This window comes from Artemia sp. Qi Xiang Cuo, chromosome 16, assembly GCF_049724085.1.
Source record: "Artemia sp. Qi Xiang Cuo chromosome 16, ASM4972408v1, whole genome shotgun sequence".
NCBI lineage: Eukaryota > Metazoa > Arthropoda > Branchiopoda > Anostraca > Artemiidae > Artemia > Artemia sp. Qi Xiang Cuo.
Genome location: NC_142809.1, coordinates 36,484,296 through 36,501,045, shown reverse-complemented (window position 1 = coordinate 36,501,045; position 16,750 = coordinate 36,484,296). Strand labels below are relative to the sequence as shown.

Genomic DNA, 16,750 nt, shown 5'->3' with positions numbered 1-16,750 from the left:
TAAGAAACGAGTAGGTCGTTGTCTCTTCAAAAACGTGAGGTTTTTCCTTTACGAATTCTTGCTTTGGGAAAATTTTTTCAGAAACCAAGTAATTCGTAAAGGCTAAAACTGTTTATCCCAAGCATTTCTCGTATTATCTACAATATAAAACATTATTTGTAGGCTACTGTTGCCGTTGCAAAAGCGTTAAGAGCGAAGAGCTTACGATTAGTTGGAACTTGTACACAAGCTCTACAGGAAGCCACAAAAATTTCTCGCCGTCTTGCCATACCTGTGACAGATGTCCATCTTATTGAAGAGGACGCACTGCTTACTTCTGATGGCGGTGTATTTAAAGACCTTCTTGGATTACCAGTAAGTTAACAATTTATTCACCTGCCTTCTGGGTGCAATTCAATATGATGATAAGCTAGTATCTCATTATTTCAGCTTCGTGGCTTTCAATAGTACCAGAAGAGTCTTTATATTAACGTTTTCCCAAGTAAAACCTTAGGTATTCATTTAGAAATAATAGGAGGGCCCGCTGATATTATTGTAAGGGGCAAGGCAGGATTAGCAAGTGAAGTCTAGATATTTTTTTTTCATAATATATTTTGTAGCACCAGACACTTGAAGGACTCAATATGCCACACCTCCTTTTTGAGATCCTTTCGGCTGTCAGTCAAACAAACCATTTTTTCAGAATCCAATGGCATGTTCCTCTAGTATTTTAAAAATTTTGCACTTCGTGTTTATTTGCGGTCAGCCAAGGGGATGGGCAGTTGTCCCCCCGTATGATGACACTTGAGAAGTAACTTCTACGTAGGATATGAGGGACTAAATTCTGTTGGCTCTTAGACATTAAACAAATTAAAAAAAACTACCTGTGCATTTTGCGTGCTTATGTATGTGGGCGCGCAACGTGCTCAAACCTTTTGTCACTTATGTGGGGAAGGCTTCTAGGCTCAGAACCACAAAATTCTATTCTTTGTATGATTCTTTCCGTAATTGCCAATAATTTTGATGCAAATGGTCTGTTTTTACGTAATATTTCCTATGGAAGCTATTTACGTGCCTCCCCCTATTCTGTGATGAAGTTTGGCAAGACAGTTGAAACGTAGAGGCCCAACTTGAAAAATTATAAAGACGGTAGTTCTTTGAAAAAGAGAGGCAGTTGGAGGATAGTTGAGAGAATTGGGAGAAAACTTCAGTACCCAGGCCTCAAAGCGGCACAGTGCAAGATTTATTTTATGTTCAAGTTTACATTACGAATTCGATTGTTTTTAGTTAAGTTATAATTGGAATTTTTTGTTTAGAAATTATTTCATGACTTGTTTTTTTCAGATGAATAGATCATTTAAAATCAAAAGAGATCAGGCGTCAAAACGTTGATAAAATATTGTATATTGCTAGTATAAAACCTAAAACGATGCTTCCAAGAAGGCCCAGTGAATGTTGCGCGCAGATTTTCGCTTTTAAAACCTCAGGCACTTTGCTATGACCTGTTATATTTATTTGCGTTGGTACCATATTGCAAAAAAGAAAAAAAAAATGTCGTATTTGTTATTGTTTTCTTTGCTTCAAAATTCCTGAATGTTTGATGAGTGAACATGTTAGCAAAACACGGTGATGGAGGTAATACCTTGCCTAAGATCCCCCCAAAGGACTCAGCGCAGTGACAGGAAAATCTTAAGAATGTACCTAAAAGTATACTTTTGAGTTAGTCTCGGTCCCCTCCCCTTATAAAAAATGTATGATAAACGTCTCCCCTACCAAACAGTTGCACCAGCTTGGAGCCATTTCGAGAAAAAAATTTGTAAGTTGTTTATTATAAATGGACCGAGACATTCTTGTGGACGTCATTAAAATATATTTGTAGAGTGCGGCTTTTCTCTCAGTTTAATTAATTTTAGCATTTTTTAAGGATCATTCTTCGAAAATTTTATATTTTTCTCTAAGATTTCCAATATTGCGTAATAAGTCTGGAGATCTTCTATATTCTTCAATAGAAAGGCCTTCACCTTTTAAAGACCGTCTTTTGAAGACTTTTAAAGACATCTTTCAAAGACTGTCGCTGCAACCTGGATCAAAGCAATAATTACAGAATATTTCTCAATTTATGTACTCCTTAAAGTACCAAGAACATCAAAATAAAATCCTTTTTTTGCTCTTGGGACCTATCTCAGGCCTATTCAAGATTAAATTTAAAAAAAAAAACAAGTTTTTTCAACAGAAAGTAAGGAGCAACATTAAAACTTAAAACAAACAGAAATTATTACGTATATGAGGGTTGCTCCTCCTCAACACCTTGCTCTTTACGCTAAAGTTTTTTAGTACTTTAAAAAAAGCTTCTTATTGTTCTAATTAAAAGAACATAGTGTTGCAGGAGTCATTCTTAAAGAATTGGGATACAATTTAAACTTTAGCGTGAAGAGCGAGGTGTTGAGGAGGAGCAATCCCCCTCATATACGTAATAATTTTTGTTCGTTTTAAGTTTTAATGTTGCTCCTTACTTTCACCCCCCTGAAAACTTTCCTCCCCACGACAAATTGTCCCCGTGGAAAATCCCACCTGTAGATAATTCTGATCCCTCACCCGAAAAATGTATGCATACTTCCCAGTAGCAAATACTACACGTAAACAATTGGCAAGTTTTGTAACTTAAAGACATTTCCACAAGGGCTCTGGAGGGTCATGAAATTTTTGAAGGTATATTTATTCGACCTTTCAACTATGCTGAATAAAATGGCTATCCCAAAATTTTGATCGAATGATTTTGAGAAAAAAGGACCTTGGGAGGGGGCCTAGTTGCCCTTCGATTTTTCGGTTACTTAAAAAGGGCACTAAAACTTATAATTTCCTTTCCAATGAGTCCTCTCCCGATATTCTAGGACCACTGGGTCGATACGATCACCCCGGGAAATAAAATATAAATAAACACGCATCGGTGATCTTTCTTCATGGCAAAAAATACAAAATTCCACATTTTTGCAAATAGGAGCTTGCAACCTCTATAGTTGGATTTTTTGACATGCTGGATTTGATGGTGTGATTTTCATTAAGATTCTATGACGTTTAGGAGGTTATTTCCCTTGTTTCGAAAATAAGGCAACTTTTTTCAGGTTTGTAGCTTTTAATCGGTAAGACTAAACTTAATGAAACTTATATATTTGGAATCAACTTAAAAATCCTATTTTGATATATCTATTGGTATCAAAATTCTGTTTCCTAGAGTTTCGGTTACTATTGAGCCGGGTCGCTCCTTACTTTACCCGCTAATAACAAAAACTTGAATTTACTTGATTTTATTTGAAATTTGAATTTACCCGCTAATAACAAAAATTGCATAACAGCCAATGGGAGTCTTTTTCATTAATATTTGAATTCCCGTTTTTTTTCTAATATTTAAGGTTTATATTGTTCTATAAGTTTCCATTTAACCAATTCAAAAAACCAGAATTAAGTTTCTGTATCTTCTGTGCGGTACTTAAAAAAAAAAATTTACAAAATTGGGCTTTGAATGGGACCCTTTATAGTTGCCATTTCAACTTCTGTAACATATTTTGTCAAATAAAGTCCCCCTAATCTGACAATCAAAAGCTGAGCCTATATTTAATGTGCCTTAATCCAGTTGCCGCTAATCAGTACCATATTGAAGATAATAATTGTACGTGCCGGGTCTATGCCTTGGTCATGTCACACGTCAACAGTTGGCAAGGGTGCTTATATCCGACCTTAGGGTGCCACTGAAATTCGATATACAATCCCAAATGGGAGGTTGCCAGAAACTGGGCAGGTGACCAAACTTTTTCGTTTCATAGGTAGTTATTCTGTTGAATTAGACGCGCACTTTACCTGACCTCTTCCAAGACGATGAAGTGGTAAATAATGGGTCTGAGCGATTTAATTTGGTTTTAGTTCTAAAACAAAATACCCTCTATATAGGTATATACCTTATAGATTATTTTGCCCTCCCACCCAGTATTTTGAAAATAACGTTTTGGTGAAATTTTTATTGAAAATGCCTTTTTTTGTGTTTTCATTGAAAAAATCGAAAGAAACGTACGATTTTGCCCTTCCTAGATTTTGAAATTATATGTTTTGGCCCTCCTTCTATATTTTTGTGAATTGACGTCACTGTGACCTTCTCATGAGTGTCTTATTTGATTGCGCTTTTTAAAAACGGATTAAATTAAAGAAAACCTCATAAAAATTGACTTCTGAGTAGGTCTTTCTATTATCACGCTTTAATCGATACACCAGTAAAATATTTAATCTTTTTTGACGATATTTACAACTAATAAAGCAATAAAGAGTTGCAGCACCTTCAGCTCGAACGTGTTTAAATGCAGAGACACACAGGTACTACTCGTAAAAAAATTCTTATGACTATAAAGCGTTTTAATTACTGGCTTGAAATTTCGCACAGAAGAACCAATTCGATGGAATTTAACTTTTTGTTCGTTTTGCTAGCTTATAGCTCTAAATTCCATAGAGTAAGAATCAATCACGTGTTTTTTCTGAAAGCACTAGGAAGGCTGAGAGTGTACCTTCTTTTAAAAATAAAATAAAATTTCATGATGAGCAGGGATGGGTGAGGGGGGCTTGTCTTCAGTAAGTATCTAAGTGATTAAAATATTCAATCGAGCCACAAGCAAATCTGTATCGATTTTCCCGTGGCAGGTCAATTTGAAATTATTTTTTCTCTCTTTCTGAAAAATCTTTATCTATTCATATTTATCTATTCATAAATTTGCATTTCCCAAAGAAATAATGTGCTTGGCTTACGAAAATACACCTCGGAGGTAAACTAATGAAAACAAAGTACATTTTTTGCCACTAATTATAGCCAAGTAATCTCTCTTTTTCTCTTGGTTTAAAACCGCCTATCATGAATTCACGACGACTCCTGCTTAATGACTTTTAGTGAAATTTACGTTGTTTTATTCGCTACGAAATATAGCAAAACATAATTTCACGTTATTTAAGAAAGGAAAAGCCAATAGCTTTTACGAAATAGGTACAGTATATACTTTATCGGGCTTCAACACAGCTAACCCATCAATATGATTGGCTTTCTAAAAAAAAATCATTTTTTTTTCTAGGAAGGGTTTGAATTAAAGACAGCCTCAAAAAGGGACTGTCTTAGAATTCCTTCTTCTGTTATCTGACTTTAAATGACGGGCCTGTAAAGCATTTAATCTTATTTGAAGATATTACGATATAATTCATAAAGGAGCAAAGGGGTGCAGTACATATGGCTCGAATGGGATTAAACATCATCCGTCTATCATAAATTCACGACAGTCCCAGCTTAATGGCTTTTAAACGGATTTTCGCTCACAAATGTACATTTCAGGTAGTTGAACACAATAGTTTTCACTTCCTTTCATGAATTCTCGAGCCTTTTTGCTTCATTCAAAGCAGCCTCAATAAGTAAACCATTTGCTGACTTCCTTTCAGTTTTGCCCTTTCCTGTTATTGCTCCCCAGGTTTCTGTACACCGTGATTTAACAATGGATGGATTAGCCACTATTGTTCGCTGGGGTACTAAGAGGTTTGGGAATAGATTGAGATGGCTTAGGATAGTTCATGTATGCTTCTGCACGTTCTAGCTTTCGTGGGAACTCGAGCGTATTTTATTAACTTTGTCTCTTATCAAAAATTAGGTTTATGTAATCCGTCTGTGGAACTATTCTGCGCTTGAATGGAAGAAACAGTATGTAGGCTACTTTGTTCGAAAAAAAAAAACTCCTGTCCAAAGTTTAGAAACTTAACCAGTAAAATATAGACTTTTTTCAGTAAGAAATATGGATTATTCACTATTGTTCGCTAAAAGGAAGAAGTATGGGTTGGGATTGAAATACATAATTTATGTATAATTCTACACGTTCTAGATTTCGTGAGAATAAAAGCGTATTTTATAAATCGGATTTCTCCAAAAAGAGTAGATAATAATGGTAATCTGTCTTGGGAACTACATGGCTCTCGCATCAAAGATATTCTAAGTGCATTAATTAAAGAATCTTCCCGAGGTCTAGGAGTTTGATTAGGGAACATAGGGATGTAGTCTAGTATGTAGACCATACATGAAATGCAGAAAAAAAATTGCGTAAATATTCACTTTTGATGATTCAGTCGTTTAATAAATTTAGATACATTCCTTAGTCTCCCTTTCAATAATGGTCCATATCCCTTCCAAAAGTGAATCCTGTCTATCCACGTAAGGGAATTTTCGATTTTTTTTGGAAATCTACGAAAAAAATTATATTCTTATCCATTTTAATCGAGGAAGGAAGTGTTTTATTAAAAATAGTTGCCAGGCATCTTAGGGCTCAAGTTCGTAACGTTTTCGTTACGAACAGTTAGTATTTCTTGAGAGGTGGCCGAAAATTCGAATATCAAGTAGAAAAAAAGGGGATTTTCCCGTAAGACAGCGGAATCCTAAACTTTAAATGAATATTTTGACCCTATGCTCAAGGGCCGTTCTCAGCATAATACAGATGAAAATATAAAATAAACTTACATTAGAATACGACCAATAAAAATAAAAAAAAATGGAAAAAAAAATGAAACAGTCCTAGCTTCTTTACTTCAATGAATTTCAACCAGGGCTTTGAATTTATTTTTATTTTTTTTAATTGTCATATTCAAATGTAATTTTTCTTTATATTTTCTTTTGTGTTATGCTGAGGACGGCCCTTGGACATTGGGTCGAAATATTCATTTAGAATTTGGAATACCACTGTCTTATGGAAAAAATCCGTATCGTTCTACTTGCTATTTGTTATTTATGATGAGAAGGCAGTGTGGTCCTCGTCGCTATTTAAGGTTTGAATTGTATGGGATGAGATGTGAACTGTTTTAGCATCCTGTCGTAGACGAACTCGTAGTAGTAGTTCGTAGTACTAGTGAAATGCCGTTAAAAGATATATAAATTAACTTTCTTAAAGAAACTTATTTTACGCTCATGCTGAGAGTTAGTATTTGTGGCCGCTTAAGTCTTGATTATTGTGAATGATGTCTTTTGTTTTGGGCTATTTTCTTTTTCGTTGATATTGAAGAATCCAAGGACTTAATGAAATTATAACGAAATTAATTTTTTTTTTCACCAGCGTAGACACCCATTTTGAAAGTAGCGAATAACTTGGTATACTTTTTGATTAAATTACGATCACAGGATTTATCAGTGTATTGTCAGATTAGAAATGAGCTGGACTCCAAAGAGTATATGGAGGAATTTACTTTTTATGAATTTATTGTCGTTTTTTTTTTCTCTCTTTCTTTTAACGCGAGTCTGTGATAGGGATTTAACTTAAATACTTTCCCAATCGAATGGCTGGTTTGTTGTTGATCACAGTTGTGTGTAGTTAAACTGGGTGTTTTCCCCATCCCGGAAGTCCAAAAATGTACAAAAAGAGCAAGGTGTTACCGTTAGAAAAAATTTGATATTCCTGTGGCAAAAAGCAATTTTTAAAGCATTTGCCTCCTTCTGGTAAACTATGGCATGCTTTTCCGGCCATCCAGAAGAAGTAGGAAAGAGTCTAAACATACTTTTATTTAATTTATCAAAATTAAGTTTTCAATTCGGTCTAATTTTCTTTGGGTATGGCCAAAAATTTTCTGTAACTGGTCAGATACTTTTGTTTTCAAATTATTTGAATCAATTCGAAAATACTATGAACTATGTTAGTTGGCAGGGCATAGGCTAGTAAAAAAAAATAATAATAAATAGGCCATCTATTCTGCCTGTTCGGCAAAAGTGGTTTCTTTATCTTCGGTCCAATGTAAAATAAGAAACAAGAGTCAAAACACAAATATAAAATTAAGTTCGGTTATTTAATTCAAGTTTTAATAATGCGTCTTTAGGACTCTGCTGGGTTACACCAAATGGTTTACTGCCTTTTTCTCAGTTTTCAGGCGCGTATTACCATAAAAATTCGGGTTTCTTCCTATCTCACGGAAACTCAATATACAATTTGAAAGTTATTCTTATTCCTTCCCAGTTCAGCTGGAGGGGTTTTCAACTTGTAAAAATTGTGTACACCAGTTGACCCACGTCCTTGGTAAAAATTCCGCTAGACCTCGCGAAAGTGTGCTATACGCAGTGAGAAGTTTCACAAAGTGGCACTGTGCGGCTAAAATGGTCACGTGTGATGGAACAAATTGCACCCTGAGATATACACCAAGTGGCGGAGAGTAAGCAATCCCACTACCAGTTGAATAAAACGAGAAAAAGAAAATTTCTTTTTCAAATTCAATAATATCTTCTTTTCGTCATGACTGCGTTTCCGAATTCAGACTCTTAAAGTGTTTCTTTACTCAGCGAATAACCTTGTAGAAAGTTCAATGGTTTTCCAACTAAGATTCATGAATACCAATCAAACTTTTAGGCTAGTTGTAAATTAACTTTTGTAATTATTTCGGGCATTACAAAGCATTAGTTTAGAAGCATTGCGAATCATCCTGATGAATGAAAAGAAAAATCTTTTGACTTGTGTTTTTCATAGAACGATAGAGGACTGATAATTTGTTATACTTGAAAGATTAAATATCATTTCAATTTCTTGTTCATTCTCTCTGAAAGACTTTTCTTCTTCGCGGCTAATTTCTAAGAATTGTGTTGAGTGTTAATTAGCTGTGAAATAATATTCAGCCTCCAAATCAATTAAGCCCATAAAGCAAACAATGAAAAAACTTAACACACAATATGCAACGCAGGTCAAAAAAAATTATTATAGATATTGGAATTTCACTGGGAGTCGAACTCTATTGACAAATTCTCAATTGAACTAGGTTCCCGTTTATTGGACGTTCTTATTAGTAATTAAATAAAAAAAACAAGTTTTTTTTACCGAAAGTAAGGAGCGACGTTAAAGCTTAAAACGAACAGAAATTATTCTGTATATGAAAGGGGCTTTCCCCTCCTCAATGCCTCGCTCTTTACGCTAAAGTTTTTTATTGTTTAAAAAAATAGAGTTGTGGGAAAGCCAAACCTTGGCGTAAAGAGCGAGGCGTTGAGGATGGGACAACCCCTTTCATATACGGAATAATTTCTGTTCGTTTTAAGTTTTAACGTCAGTAGAATGGGGGGTGCCAGTCGTGACTACACCACGTGGTTTATGGTTTTCTCAGTGAGAATGAAAAAACAGATGAAATTCTCACTTGAAAAACCATGAATTTTTCAAATTCTCACTTGTAAAACCATGAATTTTCAAATTCTCACTTTAAAATCCAACTAGGTTTTCTCAGGTCGTGGTTTGTTTTTGTTTTTTCTATTGACACGTTTTAAATTCTTGTATTTTAAAGTGAGATTTTTAAAAATTCATGTTTTTCCAAGTGAGACTTTTAAAAACAGTAACTTTCTCACTTGGAAAACCATAAACCACGTGGTCCTGTCACGAGTTTCTCACTTGTAAAACCATAAACCACGTGGTGCTGTCACGAGTCAGAACACCTGTGCTGTCGACCTCAATTCACATATCGTGAATCAATAATTCCCCTTAGAAACAACAAATTAATTTCCCTTTCTTGACAGATCAATCAATCAATGACATCATCTATCAGACTTTAAATATCCCTTTCTTGACAGATCAATCAATCAATGACATCATCTGTCAGACTTTACAAATTTTCGCCCTAGAAACATTTCTCCAGGAATAGATCCAAAATCATTAATGTCTTTGCCTCGGGAACAGTTCTACTGGTCGAACTCCAATGGATATTAATAACCAAAGGCCAGGGAAACAATTAGGCAAGAAACATCTTAGCGATGAATTGTTTTAGCGCGCGAAAAGGTTTCCATATAATTTGAAATGCAATGACGCAGAGATGCCAATAACAAAGGAACACGCTGAATTTGCGTTTAGGGATTATTTGGGCGAAACCGTTTTAGACAGGTTATGGAACTATTTCGGTGAAACAGATAGAGACATTTTAAAAGAAGATTTTTGAAGAGATTTTGGAGGAGGTTTTGAGTGTGGTCGTTATAATACACAAGTTTCATTTGAACAGTGTTGTGAGGTCCTCTAACCCAACCCCAAAGGGTTCCAATCCTCCTACCCCCACCCCGAAGGAAGCCCCCGGTCCTCAAAGCCCCCCAAACTCCCAAAGGTTCCGATCCCCCTACCCCATCCCCGAAGGAAGCCACCGGTCCTAAATGGTTCTGTGGGCTTCCAAAGGACCCCCCCCCCCCCCCCGGACCCCCAAAGACCCTCACCCAGTCCCCAAAGGTCCCCAGGCACCCAAAGGGCCCCAGACCCTAAAAAGGCCATACCCGAGCCCCAAAGGCCCACCCCGGTCCCCAAAGGTCCACCAGACCCCCAAAAGCCCCCCCCCGGGCCCCAAAGGTCCACCAGAACCCCAAAAGCCCTCCCCCCCGGGCCCCAAAGGTCCACCAGAGCCCCAACCGCCCTCCCCCGGTCCCCAACGGCCCTCCCCGGGCTCCCAGGGCTCCCAAAGGGCCCCGATTGCACTACCCCGACCCCGAAGGACGCCTCCGGTCCTCACAGGTCCCCCAGGGTACCCACCGGGCCCCGATTGCGCTCCCCCTCCCCCCAAGGACGCCACCGGGCCGCACAGGGCCCCCCGGCGCCCAAAGGCCCTCACCCGGTCCCCAAAGGTCCACCGGGCTCCCACCGGGACCCCAGACCACCACCTGACCCCCCGGGCCCCACTGTGCCAAATCCTTGCTCAAGGACCCCCCCGGACCCCCCAAGGTCCGCCACCCGTCCCCAAAGGCCCACTCCCGGTCCCCCAGGTCCCCCGGGCACCTAAAGGCCCCCAGACCCTAACCAGTCCATACCCGAGCCCCCAAAGGTCCTCCCCCAGTCCCCAACGGCCCACTCCCGGTCCCAACGGTCCACCTGGCCCCCAACGGGACCCCGACCCGCAAAAGACCATACCCGCGCCCCCCCCCCCGGCCCGCTCCGGGCACCAACGGTCCCCCCGCTCCCCCCCAGCCCTCCCCCGGTCCCCCAAGGCCCTCCCCGGGCTCCCCGGGCACCCCCAGCGCCCCGAGGGCGCCCCCCCCACCCCGAATGAGGCCTCCGGTCCTCACAGGTCCACCAGGCTCCCAAAGGACCCACTGGACCCCCAACGGCCCACACCGGGCCCCCACAGGTCCACCGGGCACACACCGGGACCAACGGACCCCACAGGGACCCCCGGACCCCAACGGTCCTCCCTCGGTCCTCAATGGTCGCTCCGACCCCCAACGGACCCACCGGGCCCCCAAGGGCCCACTCGGTGCGCAAGGGCGCCCCGGACCCCCCAAGGCCCTCACCCGGTCCTCAAAGGTCCACCGGGCTCCTAAAGGACCAGTCGGTCCTCAAGGACCCTCTCAGACGTGCAAAGACCCTCCCCAGACCCCCCCAGGCGCACCCCGGTCCCCAAAGGTCCCCACAGGCTCCCATATGACCACTCCCCCCCACAAGGGCCCCTGGATCCCCCAACGCCCTCCCCCGCCCCCTCCCAATAAACCCCTCTCCAATTTTTAAACTTTTTATTGCTTTATTATATACTTTTATAACAATTTCCATTCATAATGTCCCTCCTAAACCCATTTTCCAACTTGAAGTACTTATCTTTTTCACCCACTTTCTCAATGAAAAAGAAATTAGTTTTTAATCAATTCTAATTTTCAAAATAATATAAAAATTTTACACTTTAGTTCAGATCTGTCTCGAAGAGATGAAAAATTTAAAATACTGTTCCAAATTTTTCGCAGAAGATAAAAAAAGTTCAAGTTTTCTTCTGAATTTTACCAAAGAACGTGCTCCAATTCTAATTTCTCCAGAGAAAACAAAAATCTTCCACTTCAGTTCTTTATTTCATAAAGAAATAAAGAAATTTAAAGTTCAATTCTAAATTTTTCGGTGGAAGATAGAAAAAGCAATACCATACTTGTGAATATTTTCCAGGAAGATAAAAAGTTCTAGTTCAATTTACAGTTTCCTGAATGAAGTCAATGAAGGTTCAAGTTCTCTTCTGAATTTTACCAAATAACACGCTTCAATTCTAATTTCTTCATAGAAAACAAAAATCTTCCACTTCAGTTATTTATTTCTCAAAGACATAAAGAAATTTAAAGTACAATTCTAATTTTTCGATGGAAGATAGAAAAAGTAATACCATACTTGTGAATATTTTCCCGGAAAATAAAAAGTTCTAGTTCAATTTAAAATTTCCTCAATGAAGTCAAGGAAAGTTCAAGTTCTCTTCTGAATTTTACTAAAGAACAAAATTCAATTCTAATTTCACCAGAGAAAATAAAAATCTTCCACTTCATTTCTTTATTTCACAAAGACATAAAGAAATTTAAAGTACAATTCTAAATTTTTCGGTGGAAGATAGAAAAAGCAATACAATACTTGTGAATATTTTCCCGGAAGATAAAAAGTTCTAGTTCAATTTACAATTTCCTCAATGAAGTCAAGGAAAGTTCAAGTTCTCTTCTGAATTTTACCAAAGAACACGCTACAATTCTACTATTTTCAGAGAAAACAAAAATCTTCCACTTCAGTTATTTATTTCGCAAAGACATAAAGAAATTTAAAGTACAATTCTAAATTTTTCGGTGGAAGATAGAAAAAGCAATACCATACATGTGAATATTTTCCCGGAAAATAAAAAGTTCTAGTTCAATTTACAATTTACTCAACGAATTGAAGAAAGGTTCAAGTTTTCTTCTGAATTTTACTAAAGAACAAAATTCAATTCTAATTTCATCAGAGAAAATAAAAATCTTACACTTCAGTTATTTATTTCACAAAGACATAAAGAAATTTAAAGTACAATTCTAAATTTTTCGGTGGAAGTTAGAAAAAGTAAGACCATACTTGTGAATATTTCCCCCGGAAGATAAAAAGTTCTAGTTCAATTTACAGTTTCCTCAATGAAGTCAAGCAAGGATCAAGTTCTCTTCTGAATTTTACCAAAGAATAAAATTCAATTATAATTTTTTCAGAGAAAACAAAAATCTTCCACTTCAGTTATTTATTTCACAAAGACATAAAGAAATTTAAAGTACAATTCTAAATTTTTCGGTGGAAGATAGAAAAAGCAATACCATACTTGTGAATATTTTCCCGGAAAATAAAAAGTTCTAGTTCAATTTATAATTTCCTCAACGAAGTGAAGAAAGGTTCAAGTTCTCTTCTGAATTTTACTAAATAACAAAATTCAATTCTAATTTCACCAGAGAAAATAAAAATCTTCCACTTCAGTTCTCTATCTCACAAAGACATAAAGAAATTTAAAGTACAATTCTAAATTTTTCTGTGTAAGATAGAAAAAGTAATACCATAACTGTGAATATTTTCCCGGAACATAAAAAGTTCTAGTTCAATTTACAATTTCCTCAACGAAGTCAAGGAAAGTTCAAGTTCTCTTATGAATTTTACCAAAGAACAATCTTCAATTCTAATTTCACCAGAGAAAATAAAAATCTTCCACTTCAGTTCTCTATTTCACAAAGACATAAAGAAATTTAAAGTACAATTCTAAATTTTTCGGTGGAAGATAGAAAAAGTAATACCATACCTGTGAATATTTTCCCGGAAGATAAAAAGTTCTAGTTCAATTTTCAATGTCCTCAACGAAGTGAAGAAATGTTCAAGTTCTCTTCTGAATTTTACTAAAGAACAAAATTCAATTCTAATTTCACCAGAAAAAATAAAAATCTTCCACTTCACTTCTTTATTTCACAAAGACATAAAGAAATTCAAAGTTCAATTCTAAATTTTTCGGAGGAAGATAGAAAAAGTAATACAATACTTGTGAATATTTTCCCTGAAGATAAAAAGTTCTAGTTCAATTTACAGTTTCCTCAACGAAGTAAAGAAAAGTTCAAGTTCTCTTCTGAATTTTACCAAAGAACAAAATTCAATTCTAATTTCACCAGAGAAAATAAAAATCTTCCACTTCAGTTCTTTATTTCACAAAGACATAAAGAAATTTAAAGTACAATTCTAAATTTTTCGGTGGAAGATAGAAAAAGCAATACCATACTTGTGAATATTTTCCTTGAAGATAAACAGTTCTAGTTCAATTTACAATTTCCTCAATGAAGTCAAGTAAAGTTCAAGGTCTATTCTGAATTTTACCAAAGAACAAAATTCAATTCTAATTTCACCAGAGAAAAAAAAAATCTTCCACTTCAGTTCTATATTTCACAAAGACATAAATAAATTTAAAGTACAATTCTAAATTTTTCGGTGGAAGATATAAAAAGCAATACCATACTAGTGAATATTTTACCGGAAAATAAAAAGTTCTAGTTCAATTTACATTTTCCTCAATGAAGTAAAGTAAAGTTCAACTTCTCTTCTTAATTTTACAAAATAACAAAATTCAATTCTAATTTCACCAGAGAAAATAAAAATCTTCCACTTCAGTTCTCTATTTCACAAAGACATAAAGAAATTTAAAGTAAAATTCTAAATTTTTCGGTGGAAGATAGAAAAAGTAATACCATACCTGTGACTATTTTACCGGAAAATAAAAAGTTATAGTTCAATTTACAATTTCCTCAACGAAGTGAAGTAATGTTCAAGTTCTCTTCTGAATTTTACCAAATAACAAAATTCAATTCTAATTTCACAATAGACAATAAAAATCTTCCACTTCAGTTCTCTATTTCAAAAATACATAAGGAAATTTAAAGTACAATTCTAAATTTTTCGGTGGAAGATAGAAAAAGTAATACCATACCTGTGATTATTTTCAATGAAGATAAAAGGTTCTAGTTCAATTTAAAATTTACTCGATAAAGTCAAGGACAGTTCAAGTTCTCTTCTGAATTTTACCAAATAACAAAATTCATTACGAATTTCACCAGAGAAAATAAAAATCTTCCACTTCAGTTCTCTATTTCACAAAGACATAAAGAACTTCAAAGTTCAATTCTAAATGTTTCGGTGATGGTTAGAAATAGTACTACCATGCTTGTGAATATTTTCCCGGAAGATAAAAGTTCTAGTTCAATTTACAGTTTCCTCAATGAAGTCAAGGAAAGTTCAAGTTCTCTTATGAATTTTAATAAATAACAAATTCAATTCTAATTTCACCAGAGAAAATAAAAATCTTCCACTTCAGTTCTTTATTTCACAAAGACATAAAGAAATTTAAAGTACAATTCTAATTTTTAGGTGGAAGATAGAAAAAGCAAGAACATACATGTGAATATTTTCACGGAAAATAAAAAGTTCTAGTTCAATTTACAATTTCCTCAACGAAGTGAAGATAGGTTCAAGTTCTCTTCTGAATTTTACTAAAGAACAAAATTCAATTCTAATTTCACCAGAGAAAATAAAAATCTTCCACTTCAGTTCTTTATTTCACAAAGACATAAAGAAATTTAAAGTACAATTCTAATTTTTCGGTGAAAGATAGAAAAAGTAATAACATACCTCTGAATATTTTCCCGGAAGATAAAAAGTTCTAGTTCAATTTAAAATTTCCTCAACGAAGTGAAGAAAGGTTCAAGTTCTCTTCTGAATTTTACTAAAGAACAAAATTCAATTCTAATTTCACCAGAGAAAATAAAAATCTTCCACTTCAGTTCAATATTTCGCAAAGACATAAAGAAATTCAAAGTTCAATTCTAAATTTTTCGGTGGAAGATAGAAAAAGTAATACCATACCTGTGAATATTTTCACGGAACATAAAAAGTTCTAGTTCAATTTAAAATTTTCTCAACGAAGTCAAGGAAAGTTCAAGTTCTCTTCTGAATTTTCTCAATGAACACACTTCAATTCTAATTTATCCAGATAAAATAAAAATCTTCCACTTCAGTTCATTATTTCGCAAAGACATAAAGAAATTCAAAGTTCAATTCTAAATTTTTCGATTGAATATAGAAAAAGTAATAACATACTTGTGAATATTTTCACGGAAGATAAAAAGTTCTAGTTCATTTTAAAATTTTCTCAAAGAAGTCAAGGAAAGTTCAAGTTCTCTTCTGAACTTTACCAAAGCACACGCTTCAATTCTAATTTTTTCAGAGAAAACAAAAATCTTACACTTCAGTTCTTTATTTCACAAAGACATAAAGAAATTTAAAGTTCAATTCTAATTTTTCGGTGGGTAATTGAAAATTAATGCCATACTTGTGATTATTTTTACGAAAGATAAAAAGTTCTACTTCAATTTTAAATTTCCCCGGAAGATAAAAAGTTCTAGTTCAACTTGCTATTATCTTTGTGAAAACACACAAACTCAGAAAAAATGTTCAATGTTCCTTTAGTACCTATGCACTTAGACTAAAAATGAAGATATTTATGCAGAGTTTCAACTCGCTATAGATAAGTTTGCTAAAAACAAGCTATTTTCTTGCGAAAACACACAAAATCAGAAAAAAATGTTCAATGTTCCTTAAGCACCTTCGCAATTATGATTAAATGAAGATATTTATGCAGAGTTTCAACTCGATATGGCTAAGTTTGCTAAAAACAAGCTATTTTCTTGCGAAAACACACGAAATCAGAAAAAATATTGCTAGGTTAGGTTAAGTGAGATTAGGTTAGGTTAGACTACGTACGCGCGCATAGAGGTGAAGTTAGGTTAGATTAAGTTAGGTTAGATTAAGTTAGCTTAGGCTAGGTTAGCCTACGTACGCGCGCGGACGTAGGCTAACCTAGCCTAACCTAACTTAATCTAACCTAACTTAATCTAACCTAACTTAACCTCTCTGCGCGCGTACGTAGGCTAACCTAACCTAATCTAACTTAACCTAACCTCACAATATTTTTTCTGATTTCGTGTGTTTTC

The 16,750-nt window shown here is 35.9% G+C and overlaps 1 protein-coding gene across 1 annotated transcript in view; it reads left to right on the top strand.

Annotated features, from left to right (window-relative positions):
- The window catches only part of LOC148942855 (uncharacterized), a 115,575-nt gene that overhangs the window by 26,375 nt on the left and 72,450 nt on the right, over positions 1–16,750 (top strand). Inside the window, exon 5 of the mRNA XM_089102759.1 lies at positions 163–354. Coding sequence (XP_088958885.1) covers positions 163–354 — 192 coding nt within the window. The remainder of the gene's footprint in view (positions 1–162; positions 355–16,750) is intronic.